General features: G+C 36.0%; 2 protein-coding genes across 6 annotated transcripts in view; one reads left to right on the top strand and one right to left on the bottom strand.

The window, feature by feature from the left end:
* The window catches only part of CASK (calcium/calmodulin dependent serine protein kinase), a 194663-nt gene that overhangs the window by 92626 nt on the left and 77781 nt on the right, over positions 1-24256 (bottom strand). For all 5 annotated transcript variants that reach the window (XM_085209583.1, XM_085209606.1, XM_085209591.1 and 2 more), the window contains exons 3-5: positions 23099-23204; positions 14568-14645; positions 11699-11771 (exon numbers count right to left, since the gene is read on the bottom strand). In XM_085209583.1, the coding sequence (XP_085065709.1) occupies positions 11699-11771; positions 14568-14645; positions 23099-23204 (257 nt within the window). The remainder of the gene's footprint in view (positions 1-11698; positions 11772-14567; positions 14646-23098; positions 23205-24256) is intronic.
* On the top strand, positions 4175-7451 carry GPR82 (G protein-coupled receptor 82). The gene is made up of 2 exons (XM_010724577.4): positions 4175-4523; positions 5771-7451. The coding sequence occupies exon 2, from the start codon at positions 5804-5806 to the stop codon at positions 6836-6838; it is 1035 nt and encodes a 344-aa protein (XP_010722879.1). The 5' UTR covers positions 4175-4523; positions 5771-5803; the 3' UTR covers positions 6839-7451.

Below are 24256 nucleotides of genomic sequence, written 5' to 3'. Positions count from 1 at the left end.
CGTCTAACAAAGACCAAATTTAAATCTGCCATCTATTTTATATTCACTGATTCAGCATAGTACTTGGCTCAAGCTGAGTAGATTTAAACATGAATTTAGAGAACTTTGATTTAGTCAGTATTTCTCACAATATTAAATACGCTGTTCCAAAAGTAATGTCTCCTATTTATTTCCATGGAAACTATGAGATACAAAAAGCACAGTAACACTACTTGATAGAGAAAAATTCTCAGCTACAAAACACTATTTTTCAAAATAGTTATCACCATTAGCTATGCATTTTTTGCCAGCAATGAACAAGACCCTGAATATCGTGCTTGAAAAAATCTGCATGGCTGTCAAGAACGTGACTGGATTTCTCACACCTCTGTCACTACTGCTGAGAAGCACCAACCCACTGTCTCGTTCTGTTCACATCTACTGTTAGGCCTCCATAAATATTCAGCAAGCATCAATGAATGTCAATGGGTACAATTTTATCGGCATGGAGGAATTCAGTGACACACCTTTGCTTCATCTGCACTTCCATGTCAGACGCCATTGAGTCACTGCCCCTTTGCTGCCATCTGTCACATGGTAACAAAATGGAATGGGATACTGGCAGGAAGGTTCAACCCCTACTGCTATAAGACCAACATCTGCCTTTGACCTTGTGAACTAACACAATAAGAGGCATTATTTTCAGAGCTGCTCTCATAAATATATATATTGAGGTATATAAATACGTATGATGAGGTCTCCCCAGAGCCTTCTCCAGGCTGAACAAGGCCAGCTTCCTCAGTCTTTCTTTGCAGGTTAAGTGCTCCAGCCCTCCCATCATCTTCATGGCCTCCTCTGTACCCACTCCAACAGCTTCACATCCTTCTTGTGCTGAGGGCCCCAGGCCTTGATGCTGCACTCGAGGTGGGGCTTTATGAGAGTAGAGCAGAGGGGGACAATCACTTCCCATCTCTTCCTGCTGGCCATCCATGCAGCCCAGGACACAGTTGGCCTTGTGGGCTGCAAGAACACACTGCTGGCTCATGCCCAGCTTTTTGTTCACCAGGATCCCAGAGTCCTTCTCCATAGGACTGCTTTCAGCGAGTTCTTCAAGATTGTATACGTATCTGGGATTACCCTACTAAGGTGCAGCACCCTGCACTTGGACTAGTTGAACCTCATTCAGTTCAACGTGGGCCCACGTTTCAAGCTTGTCCAGGTCTCTCTGGATAGCATCCCTCCCTTCTGTTGTGAACTACACACTCAGCTTGGTGTCACCTGCAAACTTGCTCAAGGTGCACTCAATCCCTCTGTCTAGGTTGTTGATAAAGACGTTGAAGAGCACAGGTCCCAAGATGGACCCCTGAGGGACACCATTCATCACTGGCCTCTACCTGGACATAGATCTGTTGACCACAATCCTCTTGCTGCAACCATCCAACCAAATATTTAACCACTGAGTAGTCCACCCTTCAAATCTCTACCTTTCCAGTTTAGAGATAAGGATGTGGTGTGGGACCCTGACAGCGGTCTTGTAGAAGTCCAGGTAGATGACATTGAGGCTCACTAGATGACTTTTCTACCCTTCGTAAAAATGGGAGTGACGTTTCCCTTTTTCCAGTCACCAGAGACTTCACCTGACAGCCTGCAACAACTCTCCCAGATCTATACATCAACTGAAAATGAATTGCATCTCTCTTAGAAGTTTATACAGCCAATGAGCTTTCAATTCTGATGATTAAACAAATAAAAAAAACTGGAATCAGAAGTCAAAGTTCTAACTAAGCTATATGGTAAACTTTTTTAGAAAGAAGACATGAATTGCATGTTTGCAGTAGTCGATGCATTTTAGAGACTTATCCTGATATTAAATACCATACAGTAAGGAGTTTCTAACTTTTTGGCTTGCCTGGCTGCACTGAGTGAAGAGGAATTATATAGGGCTGCATATAAAATACGAAATATACTTCACATATATAATCAACAAAACTATGCTTGTTCTTTTTGTATTTTTATTTGAACATTAAAAAGAGGGCTACAAAAATATTAAAATAGCACATTGGACACCTATGTAATAGATCAAATTCCAAGTACTGGAAATTAAATCTCACGTTAAAGGTTGATGCATATTTAACATGTTACACATTTATTTAGTATAGTTCAGCCTTAGCATCCATAGTGGCCCTATCTAGGTGCATCCACTTTTATGCACCCTATCCTAAAAGTTGCCTTTCTTCCGTCAAGTAACAAGGCTGAGTGCATCTCCTGGGCCTTCCATGGGATAGAGAATCAGGACAGCCACAAGAGCCACAGGTAAATGGACTGCTGCCCTCTTCCATCCTGTAAGGAGCAGCTGCTGCCAATCCACAATACACTCTGTTGCCTGGCAGGAACAGCCCAGATATTCACACAAGTTGAGAAAGGCAAGAGGAGATATGAGGTTAACTGGGCTGTCTTCTGTCATCTCAAGCAGGTGGAAGGGAGAGGCAGTGGCCAGGTGGTTTTCGTGTGGATCACTTGCCTGTGGCTGTACTATATAATACAGTTAGGTACGAGTTATAAATGGCTAACTGAAATAGCTTACCCACTGTGAATTTCCTTTTTTTTTTTTTTTTTTTTTTTTTTTTGTGATTTTGAGCCACAAAATAGGTTGTTTGCATACAGTAAAAAAAGGCAGCACACATTGTTTGTTAGTATATAAAATCTAGAAACAAGTATAATAATCATGGTTTAAGGGGGCTAGAAATATAAATAAGTGAAGGGAAGAGAGTACATGAAGATCATTATGAAGAACTTAGTGAATTGCCTAAGAGATGCATGTGTACTGTTTGCATATCATCAAATATGCATTAGATAAAATAAGCCATTTGTAGGTCAGGCAAATGGAAATAGTGTACAAGAATTGTGAGGATGCTTGGAACCAATTACTTTTTTTGTTTGTTTGTTTACTCATAATGTCCCATTCATTCGTTGCCCATCTCACTAATCAGTTACAAAATGAAGTCTGATAGATTATAATTCAGTATATTAATCCATTATACAGTAACTCAGAAAAAAGGTAGCATAATTTCCTCACATAGAAAGAATTATGGTAATTGAACTACAAATACAAAAGGCTACAGGTAATAACCAGTTGAATAACAACAAAAGTAACTGCTAACTGAAATTGCTCACAACATTTTTTAGCATAAAACCACGGTCTCCACTTAGCAAATTTTCTTGTGTCTAAAATTGGATGGAACAATATAGAAACATGGATTTCTAAGACTCTGTAAGAGACTATTAGACATTTAATTACTATTAGAATCCTTCTATTAGGGCAGATTTTAATATAGCTATTTATTCAAACAGAAAAAGAAGAAAAAGAAGGTAAAGCTTAACAGAGAACAAAAATTAAAATGCATGCAAAGGAATCACAGCACTACAAACTAATTACTAATATTCCAAGCAAGCTTCCTTCACTTAAACTTACTTTTAAATGACATGAATTGTCTAACCTAAAAAGGTGGACAGAATACATGTCTATCATTTTACAGCAACATAAATAAAATCAATGAGACTGAACAATTAAACCCATTGAAGACCCCTAAAGTGTATTCTCACTGCAAGTCCTTAAATGCAAAGCAAAACTTACACAACAATACTAAAAGTGCATAAAATATGGCACCTCCTCCATTCTCATAGAGGAACTTACTGCTTCTGAAAAGCCATATCTGACAACCACAGGTGTATCACGCACAGAGGTAAATTCAGTTGTTTTATGTTCTGCAGACCTAAGCAGAATTTGACTGAACTGTGATCAAACTTTTCTTCTGGAGGAAGGAAACTGTCCTGGCTAACAGCCTTTTGGATGACTTACATTTAAACACCCTATTTCTTGGAAACAAGCCAAATCAGTTTCCCCTGAATGGTTAGCAAGCTTAGAATGCATCAGCTATAAACTCCTTCCATGGAATGCATGATCTGACTGGACATACATGATGTGTTCATTTGGTCACTGACAGGAGGGCAGACATGGATACGTCATTATCGTTATTGCATATTGCAGATTGCAGATCTTCTGTGATCTGAAGAACAATTACACAGCAGTGAAAGTTCTCATCTACAAAATACGAACTTCATTTTTTTCCATTCTGGGAAGTGGGCAGTCTCAAAGAGCGTGATAGTAACAAGAACTCCACGCCCTAAAAGTATTTTAAGTATTTCTGTGAAATAATTACATGGCCAAAGGACTGTTAGAATCGTTCTTCCACATTTATCTTGCATTCTTTTAAAATCTCTAATGGAGTCACATCCTGGCCTAATTTCAAAAACTTTTTGCACAGAAAACATCTTTTGGTGTGAACTTTAAGTGTCTACCTGCCTTTTGACACTGTAAAAGAAAAAAAGGCACATTCTGAAAACCTACTTATGCCACAAAGGCATTTTTCTTAACTGTATTTTTCAGATTTAAATATCATCTTTTTCACTGCATCGGTGTAAAGATAAAAAGGACATTGGACAAAAATTCCCTCTCCAAAGGAAGACGCTTGCAGTTTGCATAGGTAAGTTTAAAAGTGCTACTTCTTTTCTTCAAAACATTCACATAAAAATAATCATTAGATGTCTAAAGGATCGAGTTCAAACATTATTTTGTGAATGTAACTCACAGTAATAAAATAATTTAATATATTTTGGTTCAGCGATATATATGGGACTTAGGTAAATATTCAACAACTACAAAAAAATTGGGCTTAATTTACAAATTGCCAATCATGGCTTATAGCATATTTTTAAATATAACTTTTACATTTTTTTATAATGTAATCTACTTGGTGCCTGTGTATTTTATAATAGTTACAAAGAATCCTCTTAGGCATTTGAATTCATTTGCTTATGGCTGTTTAAAATTTTTTTTTATGAATCTGTGACTTTGAAATGTTATTTTTTTTTCCATGTGCTTTTATATGCAGTAAAAGCTAAGTTGCACTTTATTGAACTTTCACCTGTACAACATGATAATCTCTCTTCACCATAGGTTAGTAAGTCAAAGACTCATTTTTATATGCAGCCATTCTACAGAGCTTTAAACACCAACTAGAATTGATTTCTTGCTTTCAGTCTAGAAGTACAGAATAAACTGAAAACTAAACTTGGATATATATCACAGTTTTCAGCAATCATCTCACATGCTCATGACTACATCATTTATGCATAATGTATACCTAAGATTAGAGCCCAAAGTAAGTAAATTAGATACTATCATCAGCAAAAAAAGAAGAAAAAAGGAAAAAGAAAGAAAGAAAGAAAAAAAAAGCATCCAACTAGCTTCCAGAATTATGTACAGTTTAATTCTTACTTAAATGTAGGTAAGAGATACTCCTGTGCATTTCTGCAAATACTGAAATGCTTTGTATTTATTTTGCTTATTTAACTTGAAATAGTCCAAAGTGGTTTCCAAAGTAGGTGACAAGTGTTCTTGTATTCTCAGTATTGAGAAATAACTTAAGACCATAGAAGTAAATTTCAGACCCTAGCTTCAACCTTCTGTTTCCTCATTTATTTTATTAGATTCTAAGCACATTAATTTTTTTTTTAAACATAAGTCAGCTTTGCTCTTTTTATTTCCAAAAATCTCTCAGTAAAAGAACAGTAACCTCGTGCAAACTGAAAATGATAACCACAGAAAACAATTACGAATTGGTAACAATGAAAAGCAGTGGAGAAAAAGTCAAAAAGTTAAAATAAGAGGAAAGAAAAAGAGATATTAGATGCACATTAGAGAAGAATAATTCCTTTAATTGTGTTTCAGCTCTCACCATCTATTCAAGAAGATTTGGCATAAATGAAAAATTCAACATGTCTTCTTCATCCATCGATAGCTACTACTGTAGCTCTACCAGTCATCTACTGTTTCCTATTTATTACTGGCAGTTTTGGGAATATTCTCGCTGCCTGGGTGTTTTCAAGACAAGCATCCACAAAAAGAACACAGTGCATTTATCTGGTAAATCTCATCACTGCTAATTTACTCGTATGTAGCACCATGCCTTTTCTGGCTAGCTATTTTGCAAAAGGGCACAAATGGACATATGGCTCTGATGTATGCAGAGTAGCGTATCACCTCGGAACTATCGTCATGCACGTCTGCATGTATGTCACAATCACGATTTTATGTACAATCGCTTTAAGTCAGTATGCAACGCTGAAGAAAAATAATGATGCACGACACTCCCAAGCAGTTACAAAAAACTTGTACAAACGGGGACTTCAGAAGTTTCGTCAGCCAAAGTTCGCTAAATATTTTTGTATCTCTATATGGCTTATTGTGTTGTGCGTAACGGTAACAGCTATCACATATGATGCTCGGGCAAGGAGGGGACAAATATTTCGCACGTGTTACAACATGAAGGTAGAAATTGGTGAAGTTACTGCGAAGACTGCAGCTTCCTTTGCTACTGCTTGTTTTTTTCTATTTTTTCTGACTGTTTTGTTATCATACTATTCCCTCACCAGACACCTGAGTAAAATACAAAAAAACACCCACATTGGACAAAACCAAATGATTTACAGAACGGTGAAAAGAAATATTCTTGTCATCCAGATCATTTTAACTGTCTGCTTTCTTCCATATCATATTTTCAGGCCCATATTTTACGTATTGCTCCCAGAAGAAGACTGTTCAAGGATAAACTATCTGGTAGAAATTAAAAATTTCCTTACCTGTCTGTGTGTTTCTAGGAGTAGTATAGATCCAGTTATAACCCTTCTGCTAGATAAAACATTTAAGAAAAATCTATACACTCTGTTTAAAAAATCCACACCTGAAAAACACCAACGTAGAGCTGATATTTTCACTGAAGACACCCCACCAATATGAAATAATATGGAAAGATGTTAAGAACATATTACTAACAGTCAGCTCATTTTGACTTGCTATAATGAGACTTCTATATGAAATGGGAAATATTTAAATAAAATGGTAACATTACTTGTATTTTTTTTTAACACAGTCTTGCTTTAAAATCAACAGCAGCCATAATAAATGAATTCATGTAATTCATACAGAGAACTGTGCATTGCCACTTTACCCATGTAAAGAAAAATACATTTATGTTTGATGGGTGGACAGTGTTTTCTTTCTAACTGATCTGGGAAGAAACTAGTGTGAAATAGAGGACATAGTTCTCATCTGTTACCGTTATTCCCAGGTTTTCTGAGCTTTCTTTACAAAAAATAAAGAAAGGAGAAGCATTGATTTTTTTCCTCTAGAATAGATTGATCATGCGTCAAAGTCTTAAGGAAGAAGGCACAGAAAACTACAAAATAAACTCAAGTTTAACTTTTTTTTTTTTTTTTTGTTTTTTGTTCAGAAGCTCAGCTCTGGGTCTGGCTAAGCACTGGCTAGCTGGTGGTGAGCAACTGCACTGTGCATAACTTCTTTTATTATCATTATTCCTCTCTCTTATTAAACTGTCCATATCTCTACCCACCATTTCTTGCACTTTCACCTTTTTGAATTCTCTCTCCCATCCCACTGTGAGCAAATAGTTGTTTAACCTGGCAGACAGCCCAGCACTGCAGTTCAACATGTAATCACCCAAAAGTGTTACACGATTATACCACATCAAATTTGAATTAACACATATTACTCCAGAAGGCACCTTCTTCACATCAGTGTTTAAACCCAGAACCACTTGCAGAAGAGTGAGTAAAACACATGAGTCATACAAAATTGTAGGATATCTGAATGCACATGAAGTGAGGGAAAAAAGGATGAAATGCATACATGTACTTATTTTTAACTTCTGGTACTATTTAACATAAATATTAAAAATAAAAAAAAAAATCACAGAATTTCCACATTCCTAGTTTAACTCTGTGAGGCAAATTCCATAGTTTACTTAGGTAGGTATAAATGGTTATTATTTACTGGTATACAACTTATACTCAAAATAAACATTTAAGGACCATGAACAGTATGAAAGGAGTACAAAACAGGAGTGGTTTTGAACTTATTCTTGTAGTGTGGTCTTTTCCCTATTCTTCTAAGTGAGATCAAGGGGAGTTGTCTAATGAATGTAGAAAGTGTTATAGAATATTAGCTGTTTTTTTTAGAAGTCCAGTTTTTTTTTTTTAAGAAGTCCAATCACTTGCTGCAAACTGCACAATAAAATGTAGTAAGCAATTCTGTCTTTCCAACCCTACTACTAAGCTCCATTACAAGAACACAACATTGACCCAAAAGTGACATATGGTGTTAGATACAAAATATTACGCCTCCTGGAAGAGGCACCCCAAGACTTCATATCATTTGACATCTGCTTTGTATTTTGCAGAAGTTCAATAAAGAGGTAGGTGAAAAAGACAAAAATCATAGGAACATAGTATTTTATTAAATACAGTGCTACTTGTGAAAACAGAAACCATCATTTGCTTATTTTACAGAATTCTCTTGTGATGTTTAGCAAATGATCAACGGAAAAACCTTAAGTGGGCAGCTTCAGAGTCTAACTCTGCAAAATGCTGAGGGAAAGAGCTCCTGAGCATGAAGGCTGGTTTGTGTGGGTGTGCATCACGCTGTGCAAAAACCAAGGACAAGACACCTAAACCATGACTAAACCAAAGCAGTTTAAATTTGCTCAGAGTACTGTGTTTAGATCAACAGTAATAGACGTTTGCATGACAACTTTACCGTCAGGGTGCTTTTGTTTTTGCACAGGCTCAAAATAAGAACCCACAACTTTTGTCCTTCCTTACACTTAGGGAACCTCATCATAGCAAGGTGTCTAAGGATGTAAACTTCAACATCAAATTTTTGGTGATAATATAGACTTAAGTAATTATTATTCTGCTTTTCTAGACCAATTGGTTCCCCAGTGTTGCAGTTACTAAGGCAAGAAAATGGATGAAATTTTGGGAACTACTGATTAAATATAAGTTTGTGGTAAAATCCCATTTCACCAATTCTTCTTAGTACCCCAAAATAATACATACTTTTAGTATTTTCCTATAGAACCTGTTTAAGGTGACATCTCCTTTACATTTCTGAATTGCATTAGTTGGTTTATTCTATATTAAAGAGCAGAAAAACTTCTGTGCAGTATGAGCAATTTGAGAATCTGCAAATCAAGTAATAAGTTCGTTCAGCATTTGATGGAATAGTTCACAGAGGACAAATCTCTCAAAACAGAGAGGTGTAAGGAAAAGATATAGAAATAAGCACTTCAGGAAAATGCAGATCATGTGCTAAACTTCTTGTGCTGTTTAGTCAACCTGGTATTAACTTGGAAGTTTTCAGGTGAATTGTGAATTATACAATCAAAAATTAAATACTTGATTTCTATAGCAGGAACATAAAATACTAGGGCAAACATGCACAACAAAGAGTTTAGAAGACAACAAGAGTTTGCCTCCTCCCTTGTTAACCCCTTCAAAATATGCTGCAGTGGCCAGCTCATCAATCAGAAGATGCAGGCTTTCTGAATGGCTGAGCAAGTGACTGGAACATACGAACTTCCAGATCAGAAGGTATCCACTATGTAGCAGTTGAGCTCTGTGGCAGGCCACGCAGTCTAAATTCTCAGCAAGCAGCACTTCTCTGCAAAACTGCTTCTGAAAATGTAGCACCCAGCAGAAGAATCACATTAACCAAAAGATAAGACAAAGGTCAGAGATAACCAAACTTTTAAGTAATGTTATGGACAAAAGATAAAGAAACTCAAGAAATGTCTTGTCTTGTAAGAGAAGGAAATTAAAGCAAGCAGAGGCCATCTTGTGAAAGTTTTCATGTTTTGATTCTGACATGAGAGATGTAAGTTTATAATAGGCTGCAGTCAGCTTTGGTTCATCTTGTTGCTTAAGGACGACAGATGAAGTTTCTGGCATCAGACAACAGCAGACTGAATTATTCCTAATCTGACTTCTCCTTATCAGTTGAGAGCCAAGTGAGCACAAAAATGCCTACAAGATTCCCAATTCTAATAGGGACTAATTTCTTTCCTGTGAATCAGATGAAGATCAAACATTCTGCAGTTTAAAATAACACTCACAGAAAAGAGGAAAAAATGCAGAATCATAGAATCATAGAATGACTGTATCAACCTTACAGATTTTTATTACTTCACTTTCATTCATTCTAATAATTCAGAAATCGTTCACTTACCCTACTTCCATTCAAAACACTGCCTACAGTGACATCTAGAGCTGAGATGCTGCAGTTAACTTAATAATCTACACATGAGCTTTATAGTTAAAATATTTCCGCTCAGCTTTTATCAAGATTAAAGACTGTTTAACATGGTTTAGCATACTTCAGACAACATACTAAGGAATTCTTACTCATGTAATTAAGTAGTTTTATTTCTAAGGATGGCATTTAATAAAAACAGTGGTTTTAAAGTTTTCAAAGACTGGATAAGCTGTAAAAATATATCTACATTTTCCTGAGGGATAAGGCCATTGAAACTGAAATATGCTTTTGTTCAAGGATACCGTCCAATGACATGAAATGCAGCTCTCAGGAAGACAAAGCCACATAACTATGGTGTTCATTCTAGAACTCCCACATGGTATTATAACCAAACAACTAAAAAGAATTAAGAACCTTCACAGTAGAACAAGATCAGAAAACCTATCAGCGATTTAGAGGACATCTTGAGAATTTGCTGTAAGAAATGACTTTCAGAATATAAAAAAAACCAAAAAGCAAAAAACAACTACAAAAAAATTATTAAATGGAATAATTTCCCTTGGAAAGGATAAAGAGACTGGTGAAAGGTCTGCAATGTCTGTATATACAAGATCGAAAGTCTGATGGAAAGAAAACCTTCAGTTCAGTATCCACACTCTCTTCTCTAACAAACCACCCTGTAGATGTCTGAAATACAGCTCACCACCTCCCAGTCTGATTCATCACTAGAACTCACTTCTCAAACTGCACTATCAGTGTTCATTACCATTTTCATTAACTCTTACAGTGCTAGACTCAGCTTGGTTAAAAGCAAAATTGGAAAAGGTATTTTAGACAACAAAATGAACAAGTAACATGCATTCAAATTGAAGAGAGACAAAACAAAATTCTTAGGTTTAAACTCCCAACTACTTACACCATTAATGCTTTGGGATAAATTACTTCCACAAGTAATCACACATAAGTTACAAAATATATATACTGTTCTTAAAATGTTCCTAACGTTGTAAGCATCTTAAAGTACCCCTACAGCCTACATTTCTCCTCTGAAACTTGTTCTCATAATAACAAGTATTCAAGACTGTTTGCAAAAAGCAGGTAGTACTACCAGTATTCTAGCATTTAAGAATGCACTTATCTATAGAATTTTGGTCTAGATGATTCGATAGTTTCACTGTGCTGTCAAAATGATGTAATTAATCTACAAATTCTAGTTTTATTTATGCAATGAATTTATACAAAGGTTTTCCTAACAAGAAAATAAATGCAAACACATTTCATATGAATATTCAGGAAGCAGAAATCAAAATGACTTCCAAAGTAATTGCAATCAAATGCACATGTAATCTGTGAACAAAGACTGCCCAAACATTCTATACTGACAAAATTAGTGATAAGCTTTTAATCTCATACAACACAATAAAAGTAAACACAGACTCATTAAATAGTTCTCTGTTACAGAGCTCCCCCGTTCCTCTCCTGTAGAGAAACTACCAACATTTAGTACTTTGTATTAATGCAGCAATGGAAAAAAATCACATATCTTACCTTCACATCCCTGTGAATTATATTATTATCATGACAGTAACGTAGAGCTTCCAATATCTGTCTCATGTAATGACTGTAAAAACAAAGACATGATAAATGACAATCCTGCAGGAAAAATTATGCAGATATAACTACATTTAAAGAGTCTAACCACATAAAACTTAACAACCAACTAAACTGTATAGAAGTTCAGTAGACTAGAGTTTATGTCTAATGAATAATAAAATCTAAAGTCTGAGGATTATTCTGATTGAACACATGGGAAAATTAGGAAAGAAAAATCTACATTTTCCATTACATAAATGTTTCAAACGTTCAATAATTCTGTTTCACATGATGAAAGATGCAAGGGTCTTCAATTTTTTCATAACAAAACAAAATAAGGACAAAAGTGGTATCAGTGCCTGATTTATGTACAATGGGACAGAACCAAGATCTTGACTTGCCTGATGCAGATTGAAGACTAACTTATTTCTCGTCTGTGTCCCATAAGAGAGATTGAAAAGTGAAAGAGGTTGTCAAGCCTCCATCCTTGGAGACAGTAAAAACCCAAATGAACATGATCCTGATATTAGCAGGTTGGCTGGAGTGGAAAACTCCCAGAAATCCCTTTCATCCTCAAACATTTTGTGATCTGGTTAGTTTTAAGATTTAGAAGATTTCAATAATGTACTTTATATGTTCAGTGTAAAAAACTAGAAATCATTTTTCCTCTTTAACTCTCTGAAAAAGTTAAATGCGTTAGACTTGATGGTAATTTGAGAAGTACATATTACGTAAGATATCCTTTGGCATGTACTAAATTTCTAGGATACTTTCTCAATTGTTTTACTCATATATATTACATTGTGTCTCATCATGTTAGAGAGCATCATTTGCTGGAGAGGAGCTCTGTGAAAAAGGACCCGGGCATCCAGGTGGACAACAGGCTGGCCATGAGCCAGCAGCATGCCCTTGTGGCCCAGAAGGCCAATGGTATCCTAGTGTGCATTAAAGAGAGCATGGCCAGCAGGTCAAGGGAAGTGATCCTCCATCTCTGCTCTGCCCTGGTGTAGCCGCATCTGGAATGCTGTATTCAGTTCCAGGCTCTCCAAATCAAAAAAGACAGGGAACTTCTAGAAAGAGTTCAGTGGAGGGCAACTAAGATGATCAGGTGCTGGAGTATTTCCGTTATGAAGAAAAGCTGAGAGAGCAGAGATTGTTCAGCCTGGGGAAATAAAGGCTGAGAGGGGATCTTATAACTATTCATAAATATCTTAAGTGCAGAAGCAAAATTGATAGGGGTGGACTCTTTTTGATGGTGAGCAACAACAGGACCAGGGGCAACAGGTAGAAATTGGAACACAGGAAGTTCCATACAAATGCAAGGAAGAACCTCTTTACTGTCAGAGTGACGTTGAGCTAGAACAGGCTGCCCAGATACGTTGTGGAGTTTCCTTCTTTGGAGATATTCAAGACTTGTCTGGATGCCTGTGCCACTTGCTGTAGGGAATCTGCTTTAGCAAGTGGATTGGATTTGACTTGCAGAGGTCCCTTTCAACCCCTACAATTCTGTGATTCCATAATGATCTTGAGAAAAGAGAATGTATGCTCATTTGTGAATAACACCAAAGTGCAGGTGTAACAAATACAGAGGGCAGAGCTGCCCTTAGAAGGACATAAGCAAGAGGAAAGGGCCAAAAGGAAGCTCAGAGAATTCAACTAGGATGAATGCAACATCCTGCACCTGGGACTGAGTAACCACTTCAAAAGTACATGCTGGATACAGGCTCCAGTGGTACTGGCTGAGTTGCAGCTTTGCTGGAAAGGGAGTCAAGGGTCTTGAATGACAGGAGGATTCAACTGAGTCAGTAGTGCCCTGTCAGCCTATCAAATCCCACATTATGTTGAGCTTACTCAGTAAAAGCATAACAAACACTTCAAGGAAAATTTTCATTAGACTGATAAATTTGAGTAAGTTCAGCAGATATCAAAATGCACAGGAGGTTGGAGCACACACTCTACAAGAGGCTGAAGAAAACAAGACGTTTACTCTGGAAAAGGCAAAACTTAGGGGAGAACCTTGTAATAGTCTTTCCATACCTAAGAGGAGTTATGGAGAAGATGGAGCCAAGTCCTTAACCAAGCCACAGCAGTCATACATTGAACTGCCATACTGAACTACATTGAACTGAACCAATAGATTCTGGGTGGTTACAGGGACACCATTACACTCATATTGGGTCAAGTTGTCCAGGGATGGAGTGGAATGCCTGTCCTTGGAGACTTTCTAGAACCAAATGGACAAAATTCATGACCCAAATGTAGAGCTGACTCTGCCTCTAGCAGAAAGTTTAAATAGATCACTTTCCACCTTCTTTGATGCTAAAAATTTGAAGTGTTTAGAAAAGCAAATACAGAATCCCATGTGCTTTGAGTTCAATTTTCATGTCATTAGGACATGAGGTTTTGCTGTCCTACAATTTTATACTCACTTTGATATTATCTCATCTGGTAAGCGAAAAGTTGAACTGACTATACATGAAAACATATAAAAAAGAATAGGGTCCAACTAGCACAACCAACAAAAGTCACACCTGTCAGGCCAAGTCACCAAATGCCAACATAGGAGAGATTCATAAAAAGACAAAGACAGAGAATTAGATATTGGATGTAAAATACTATTTTATTCAATATTCTCACCCAAATATAAAATTAGTAAAGACAAAATGTTCTGAAATTCTTTTATTATGTTAATTATTGTAATAAACATTCAGATTTGGAAACAGGATTATTTATAGTATTCCTACTTTTAACTATTAGATTTGCAACAATATAGTCCATTTTCTTCCACTCCTCCTGTGGGATTAATTAAAATTAGAATACATACCTGGCTACAGCCTCGCTGTACACAAATCCAGCATCTGCTCTCTTCACAATTTCAAAACACAGATCTGCTCCATCCATACTGCAGGTAGAAATAGGGAAAAGTATTTAAGACATATAACTACAATCGGTTACATAAAAATGCTTAAAAGTCAATTGATTCCACTTACATAAACCTTACATTAAAAATTCTGGATACAGGTGCAATGTATACTAAATAAAATGGGATTTGAAAGGTTATCTAATACAGTATTGCTTGCCACAGGTTAATTTTTTCATTTCCCTCAGGTCACTCAAAACTTCATTAGCAAAATCAAACAGTTTCTCCTGTTGCTTAAACTGATCACTGAACAAGTGGGGAAGATAAAAGGAGAGATGCTCTGTACAAGGCAGTTCTGCAAGTTAACAATTAAAGCATTACAGTACGTTAATTCCATTCCTAAAAGCATCATGAGAGCTACTCCAAACAAAGACTGTATTTACACAAATTCTTAGTAAACTGCATTTTAAATGGTGACTATCAAAAATAATCCAAAAACGTGGTACAGTCTTCCCAGTTATCATTCTTGTAAGGGTAATTAAGAATCAAGATATTTTATACCTCACAACCTCTGTAAAGGTACTTGAAAACTGTGACACCACAAATACTGTATTACTAACTCTGACAACTGCCTGTAGTCTTTCTGATAATCTAACTTCCCAAACTGAGAAGTGTAACAATTATAGTTTCAAGTATATTATTTTTACAGTTCTTCGGCTAAAATCAGACTACCAGTTCCTCTAAAACCAACGCAGCTTGACATAGCATAACAGTCTTCCTTTTCTTTTACTTCTAAGTAACTTACAGCAGACGCATATCTTGGAATGTTCATTGCTTGATGGGGCAAAGGAAGAGTAACAAGAATTAACATGAATAATCAAATTGCGTACTGCAGTTTACACTGAACATGGTACTTGCAGGAATGTAAAATGTAACAATGGTCATTTCCAGTCATAGAATCATATGTTTCTGAAGGAGAGGGACCCACAAGGATCACTGACTGCAGCTTCTAGCTCTGCACAGCACTACTCAAAATTCACTCCTCCTTTACTTTTTTTCTCTCTAACAAAGACTCAAGGAGGAAAAAAAAGAAGCTGGACTCACAGGGCATCTACAAAGCCATATTATCAAGGCTGTTTCAGCAAGCTAGCCAGAATGCCAACATAATAGTATTTTTGCTCTGATGCACACCTGCAATGCAATGTTTCATGCTACACAAGTAGCATGCAGAAGCTTACCTTCCCAAATACATCCACAAGATCGTCCTTAGACTAGAGTACTAACTACAATACGGACTGGTGGCATTTAAAGTAGGCAGAGGCATTTTCTTAGCCAGTTATTCCAGCATGTGATATCATCTTCAGAGCTAACAAACTCCACAAACTGATCACCAAACAATGATTGCACATTGCTGCATCAATATATTCCTCTCTAGTAGTTTTTCCTTTCCTGCTGAATTTCATAAAGCTTGTGTGTATACATAGCTATTTAATATCACTCAGATAATAAACATACTGTGCAGTGTTATGCATAGTACCATGTAGCAGTAACAGGGTCAGGTTCAATGAGGATATTGTAAAACTGTATTTAACTCACAGAAAAAAAAAAAAAAAAACACCTCACATCAGCCTCCTTGTCAGCCCTCTCTTCCAACAATTTATTCCAGCCAGATGGGAAATAAAACTGAAACCTGAGCAACGTCTTGTGCTACAAAGCATATCAAGTGCACGATTAACCACAATTAGGAGGTGTTATTTTTATGAAGCAGCAAAACGTTTCAGAAGACTACTGTCACTCCAACCTGCTGGGAACTACTAATCATTAAAGATGCAGTGGCACACAGGGCTGTTAGCACTATGAGTAGTTGCAGAGACAGACAGAGTCAAGACTGTTGCTCCTTTACACTAACTTTTCTTTTAAACAAGGTGCTTACAATCAGAATGGTCTTTTATTATATATTTCTGCCTCCTATGAATACACCAGAATGTTTCATTTATAGCTTTTAATTGTTGGTTGCAGTTTCTCCACCCCTTCCTCTCTTCCACCCCCCGCTACTTTTTTTCAATTAGTTTAAATTAAGGTGATACTCAAAATGACTACAGACCATCAGTGGTAATGTTTTAAAGTGACAGACTTAGTTTTCAGAATAAATGTTTCTACATATAAAGATAGAGCTTGTATCACCCCAATGTTGTTGAACTTTATCTGAAAATCTTATGAAAATACGTAGACGAGGTTGCAAAAGCAGGAATCAGCCTCGGTGATGAAACCAACAAACAAACAATACCACAGAAAATACAGTCAATTAACAGACTAAGAACTCAGCAATATCAAAACTACATTTTTGCTGCACAAACTGAAGGACATATGTGACGCATTAAGCTCCTGAGATATTTGATAAACTGAAAATCCAGGAAAACTTAAGGCATTATAATGCAGATCAGTATTAGGCATGTGAAAACTGTAGCAGTACTATGAAAATAAAAAACTGGTGTCTATTAAAGTCCATTAAAATAGACACAAAACGATATATATATATGCTGAAGACAGAAGCTGAAGATGTTGAAAATGTTCATGATGAAACTACAGCACGCACAACGTGAAAGAGAATCAGTCAGTACCAGTAGAGGGCACTCACGAAGCTATGTAAACCAACTCGGACAATCTCTGATATTCACACTGAAAGGGAAAGCTGCAGCAGCTCTGAACAGTGAGCTAACAGACATCTTCCCAGAATAACACATCTGAATTGTTTCAAGTAACAGTACCAACAACGCCTCTCAATTTCCCATACCTTGCTGTTGATTATTCCATAGTTTTAACAAGGTTCAGGCATGGTTTGGATGAATGTTTCTTTCATAGGTTTGATCAGTGCTAGTATACACTTACAGTGCTTTCCTACTATGCTGTGCTAAACCGACGAAGAGTTGCAGCCCGCCCAGCAAGTTTACTCCTGAGTCATGTTCAATGCCAAAATCTATTCTGAGGCTAAAAGGCACTCTGAAGAACAGACAGAATACTCCAGGATTCTGTATCTTAATATTTAAGTATGATAGCTTTGCATTTGCGGATGACCTAATAACATACAGCCTACAACTATATTTATAGTTATTCCAGTAAGAATAACAAATAAAGGACAAATAACAAAGTACTCCCTCAGTAACATTCAATTCATATCATAGTGTAGCAGGTGATCTTAGGAGGATTAAGTAATTTTAAATAGGTATCCCGAGAAACAATTTACTACTGGTGTTTTCATAGTAATGATCAAACTTGATGGTTAAGCAGCAGAAAAGAAAGAACATGCATCCTTAAAGAAACACTGGTTTTTGTGTTGGTGGTAGTACAAAAGAATTTACTTTACTTGAAATTTTTAATCCAGACTTTAATCTAATGTGAAAATCTCCATGTCAGACAGTACCACAGGCCAGACAAAAATACTTTACAGCAACATTGTGTGAATAACTTCAGGTTTATGTAAACTCTTAAAAAGACAAGTATATGCTTCAAAATTATATAATGGCTTCTATCAGTTAAGTTTGCTTAGAAGTGAGTCTTCTGAAGTTTTGCTAACATAACGCAACTTGAAAATAAATAGCCTGAAATAATTAAAGTTACAATAAATGATGAAATTTCAATGAAAATTTGGTGCATTGAGACACTGATGCAGTTTCTCTGCCAAATTTTGTTAATTACTAGAAAAGAACCAAAAATCCATCCAAGATAAATATCCTCTGACTTTTAAGGCTTGCCTTTACAACAGGAAAACCTGCACAGACTATTGCTTTGGGATCAGAACTGTTGAACTCTCGTTTCCTGTTAACTTCAGTCCATCAAACGAATGAAATCAACAAATATCAAGCAAAGGTGAGATTAAAAACTGATATAGTTTTCCTTAAGCCTAAGCTACTTTTACAGTCTACTATCACTTCTTTGACTGCAATCAATAACTACTTCAAAGATCATCTGTGATGAAAACAAAATTGCATACCCAGACCAGGTAAATGACTAAACTTTGTGTTCACAAGAAACCAAGATACAATATCCTAAAAATGTGCACCACATCAGTAAGTGAAAAAAAATCCTACTGAACAAACTTAATGACAAAAATATCTGTCATTAGGTCAAATGCCCAGATGCTCAGAATACTTTGTGCAATTTGATTGCCTTAAGGCATTTGAAATGATGGCTAGCCACTTTGGGCTCCTTTTCTCCCTTCAGGGAAAACCTGCATGTGCAGTGTGTAGAGATGCCTCAGACTTGTTTCAACAACTAAAGCTATGGCAGAGAGAATCTCTAAATTAATGACTTCTCTAAGTGCACTGAATTTGAAAATATTTCATTTCACTGGGTATTTTGAGCATTTGCCCTGAACTTTAGATTTAGAAGCACGAGAAACTCCTTCAACTCTTTGAAAGGGTAGATAACAGCAGGACAAGGTGAAATGATTTTAAATTGAAGGAAGGAAGATTTAGGTTGGATGTCAGGGGGAAGTTCTTTACTATGAGAGTGGTGAGGTGCTGGCACAGGCTGCCCAGAGAGGTTGTGGATGCCCCATCTCTGGAGGTGTTCAAGGCCAGGTTGGATGGGGCCCTGGGCAGCCTGGTCTAGTATTAATGGGGAGGTTGGTGGCCCTACATGTGGCAGGGGGGTTGGAGATTCATGATCCTTGAGGTCTCTTCCAACCTGGACCATTCTGTGATTCTGTGAAACTTTATTTTTCTTTCTGTAATCTCAGAAACCAGTTTTGACATGAAAAAAAACGTAGAACTTCCTTTATTTTTATTTTACTTTTAAAAGTTAACATTCAAGCCTTGTTTTTATCCTAGATCATGTATTATGAAAGTAAGGAAAAATAAAGTTACAATAAAGCCATATGAAAGATGAAGGACTACAGGTGAGACTACACTTAAAAATAAAACTAGAACAGCAATCCTAACAAGGTGAATTGAAATAATAAAAACAAGTTTTCACTCTGTAAGCTAAGGAGCTGTTCTATTTCACAGTACCGTAACAAAGTGGAATAGATAGCATTCTTTTTTTTTTTTCTTAATGCTTCAACAAAGCAGCATGATTCAATGTTAGCAATCATAATTTAAATGCTCATTAGCATACGCTTATCACAAACCCACATAACTGTAAGCATTTAAAATCACTCCTTTTATGAACTTGAGATTTTAAAACGAGCATTTTTACGTATGTTAGCAAGATGAAACTGCACAGTTATATGTAACTATATAGCCAGCCTAACTGCAAAGTTATATGAGATTAACATCCCAAGTGACAAATCTTAGAATACACCATGAAAAGCAGAACACCTATGCATATTGGTAGAAGAATATTATGTAAATTACAGAATCACAGAATCATGAGAGTTGGAGGAGACACTTAAAGGCCATCTAGTCCAACCTCCCTGCTATGAGCAGAGACATCTACAGCTCCATCAGTTTGCTCAGAATCCCATCCAGTCTGGCCTTGAAAGTCTTCAGGGATGAGGCTTCCAACCCAAACCTGGGCAACCCGTGCCAGCGCCTCACTTAAATGACCAGATATTAAATATCTGGAATTCACTCTGGAATATCACATCTGAGCTTTTCAGTACGAAAGGTCAGCACTATCAGTTCACATACACTGATTACATTGAAGATAAACCACAGACAATGTATTTGTAAATCTAGAACACATGGTTTTCAGACACTTCAAATGGAGTATTTCCATTGTTTTAGAAATACTGAAGGCAGATGACCCTTATCAAAGTATTCTTGTTGATAAAGAGCAATGGTCATTAGAGAAACTGATAAGCAACAGAATACAAAAGCCAAAGCAACAGTTATATTCCAAATACAAATAATGTTTATTGCCATGTGCACAAACTACACAGCAAATATTATTATGTGACAGAGACAGCACTGCCTGAAATATTACATTATTAGAAAAAAATATGAAAGAAAATAGATTTTCTATCTTCCCAATTTCATAAATCATAACTTGAAGATTACTTTCACGGCTTTTGGTGCTATAAAATGTTTCATGTATTTCCATTGACTACACACTTGTATTAGGTAAAAGATCAGAGTTAACTTGAGATTAACCATGGATCACTTGCTACAGAACTGTCAGTAAATAGCACCACAGAATGGGAAAGAAAATTGCACTGTTTGGGAAGGACTAGAGCCGGCCAAGTGTTAGGTGAAAGGCCTCTCTAGAGCAAGCAAGGTATCTCCTTCATCAGAAGGGAGAGTCCACTGTCCTGGGGAGCAACAGATGGGTGTCTGGGAAACCATCTGGCAGAGGCACATTCTCCCTCTTTTAATGTGCAATAACATTAAATACTTCAATAGTTTTACTTTAATAGTAAGATTTTTTGGGATAGTGTCTGATTCTTACTCTGCACATCTATTATGGTCAACTGCTTCTTTATGATTTATTACAGTTTTACCTAACAGCTAATAGGGACCTACTGGTGACATGTGATGGCTCCATTCTAAATAGCACTTGAATTTGTCTATAAATACTGTTAAAACTTACTTTTTTGCTGTTAAACTTTATTGCTACTGCCCATATTCTACAATTCTTCTATGAATTGTGACTTTTTAAAATACACTTATTTTAACAAAAGTTTTAAAAATTGGGCACAGACGGTATTTTTTTGCCCAAGCAGTACCATTTCTCACTTTCATTGGCTACATAATGTGTCTGCTTATTTAACTTTTTATAACTATAGATTTCACAAATGTTCAGGGTCATTTTAGCAGCTACTCCATGTAGCTCACAGTTTATGAAACAGTAGTGGACCTATCATTTATGTGCAACTGATGGGACAAAGTTTTAGGTTTGATTATTGGATTTGGTTCATGCACTGGCCCTGAAATAATTTTCATGCAAAGAATCTGCCAGTCCACAAACAACCTGTCATTGGCTGGGCTTCTGTCTCATCTGTAGTACAGTGTTATCATCCTCTTCTTTGTCATTTCAGAATTACTAGCCGTCAATAAAATATACCTTTTTACTTCAGACAGAACTTAGTTGCAAAGCAGTTAAGCTTGTTATAATAACAGCAGAATGAACAGGAAGCAATATGAGGGAAAGTAAGTCATGCACAAATACATAGACGCTTTTTACTAACTACAAGTTGCTTATTATGACCATAATTACAGAGTATGCCAGTCTATCAAATTTGGATAATACAGCCTTACTTCACTAAAAACATAGTCTTCTGCCAAATCACATTACCAAAGCAATCCCTCCAGCATAAAATACATTGTGCCCACAACTCTTCCATTCCTTCCTACATTTTTAGAACAGGTGTTCCTACTATCTCATTTTCTATCACTGTTTGTTACAAAAGATTGATGCCTAGTAGTGTTCAGGGAAGACAAGCGCATATGAAATGCAAAAAAAATTATTATTCTTCAAATAACTTTGACTTATATTTCTTTCTCTTATGTGGCCTGAAGTCAGGTACAGTATTGGTATAGTAACTCTCATTGTTCAGATCTGCTTTTTATGTATACAAACATAAATTATAATAGGTTCGTCATTAAAAAATAATTAGTTTTTATCTCACATTTCTAAGCTCCTAGTATGGTAAACAGAAGCAAAACCTATTTTCCATTTTAAAATCCTGTTAATTGTCAGAGCATGTCTCCTCAAGGTATACATTATTTCATAATAGGATAATGAAAGCCTCTTGCTCCATGTTTTGTGATTTACAACACAAAACACAAAACAAAAAAGTCAGTACTGAAACAGAACTTATAGAGAGGAAAGAAAAAACAACTATTTCAAAAAATCCTATGCCTATAAACTTACCTGAAAAGATAGCAGAAGAGTTCAAGCTACAACTTTTAGCTTTACATTGATTGTTTGCTCTTCCCGCCTAGTTTTACTGCTAAGGTACAGAGGAAGCTAACATGTGCAAATTATTCTTAAGGTGCATATCTCAAATCAAATTCTTTATCTAGGGAACGTGCCAATTCAACCTAACACTTGGTGCATGACATGGTTTGCTCCAACATATGAAGGTCAAATGCATCAGAAAACAGAAGGCAAGAAGAGAAACTGAGGCGGTAGCATCCCATATGCCCACAGACTGGTAATACATATAAGGGGAACAGCAGAATAAGAGTTGGCAGGTACAAAGAAGAGAAGGAAATCTGAACATGGAAGATGCACAAGTTAGCATTCTGCATGTTTGGTTTTGTCTTTCAAAAGATTCAATCATTTTTAACTCATTTTCTTGTGTACCATACTAGGGATGTTGTAGCCAAAAATGAACTGCAGGACTGTCTTTACAAAGCCACTAAGCAAACTAGTATTGGCCATTCAGACATCAGGACAGTTTTGTTTTGTTTGTGACCACTTGCATATGTCTGAAAAGACTATTTTCACAGCACTCAGTACTTCTGAGCTACAAAAGAAGCAGGTGGAAGCAGACATACTTTAAGGACTCTATTTAGTAAATGACAACAAAGGAAGCAAAGAGAGAAACTTACAACTCGAAAACCATATAAAGCATTCCATCTGAGCTGTATGTCTCCAGCAGTTCAACAATATGAGGATGCTTCAGCATGTGACAAATACTGGCTTCCCTCTTCAGATCTGTGGAAGATAATAAATTAGTACATTAGCTGTATATTCAAGCTGTTGGTTACTAAATAAAAAAATGAAAATTTAACTATCAGAATATAATGTTTGGAAAAATGTACACCTCTGAAATTTATAATATTTTAATCTTTATAAATAACACAAATAACAAATTTATAAATAATTTGAGATTATATTTAATTGCTCTTCAAAATGTTTTGAGTTACACAACGCACATAGATCTCAAAAGGTTAAACAACAAAAAAACAAAACTTAATCATCTTTCCTGATTTGACCAGTTAAAAGTCTAGATCATAATTTGAAGAACTGTACTGTAATAAAGTTCACTTTAAATACACATAAACACATATATGTATATAGACACATATATGCATGTACACACTGTATATATGCTGTATTTATGCTGTTTTCATCCTAAATACCCTGTATCACTACAAAATTATCTCCAAATACATAAGACAAGCTCTTTCAACGCATTACAGTAAGAGCTATTAAAATTTGGAATCGAGTCCAATCTCTTTGCTTAAGGCAATGCTTTGTCCAGCTGAGTTTTGAACACTTCCAAGAACGCAGTCTCTACAGCCTCAACTTGTACTGAAGTCTGATTACTGTTAGACCGAAAAATATGTTTTCTTATATTTAAATTTCCTGCGCTCCTTTCATGATCAAAAAAGAAAATCACAATGTATGAAATTACACTGATATAAATTTTAATCAACATTCAGTAGCTTGCATCTCTGCTGTAAATAAGAGGTAGAAAAGCAAAAACAATGGAGAATAAAGAGCAGAAACCATTATAATATCTCTCTATGCTTGAGAGATTTTGTTTCTGATCTAACAACACCCTTACTTCCTCTGAGCACAAATAAATTCTTCTTCTATTGTAGAAAGAAAAAAACCCAACAAACTACATAGAATTAATTTTCTTTCCTCTTTAATGAAAATATTTGATATCTGTGTTATTTAATCTTCCTGAAACATTTTTTTCTTCTTTTTAACTTACCATCAGTATTCTAGAAAATTACCAAAATCTTAAATGAAGTCTT

Source organism: Meleagris gallopavo, chromosome 1 (genome assembly GCF_905368555.1).
Source record: "Meleagris gallopavo chromosome 1, MGAL_WU_HG_1.1, whole genome shotgun sequence".
NCBI lineage: Eukaryota > Metazoa > Chordata > Aves > Galliformes > Phasianidae > Meleagris > Meleagris gallopavo.
Note: the sequence above shows the minus strand (reverse complement) of the source record. Positions and strands in the feature narration are given on the sequence as shown.

Coding starts and splice junctions, on each gene's coding strand:
- GPR82 (XM_010724577.4), top strand. CDS start 5,804: ATGAAAAATTCAACATGTCTTCTTCATCCATCGATAGCTACTACTGTA.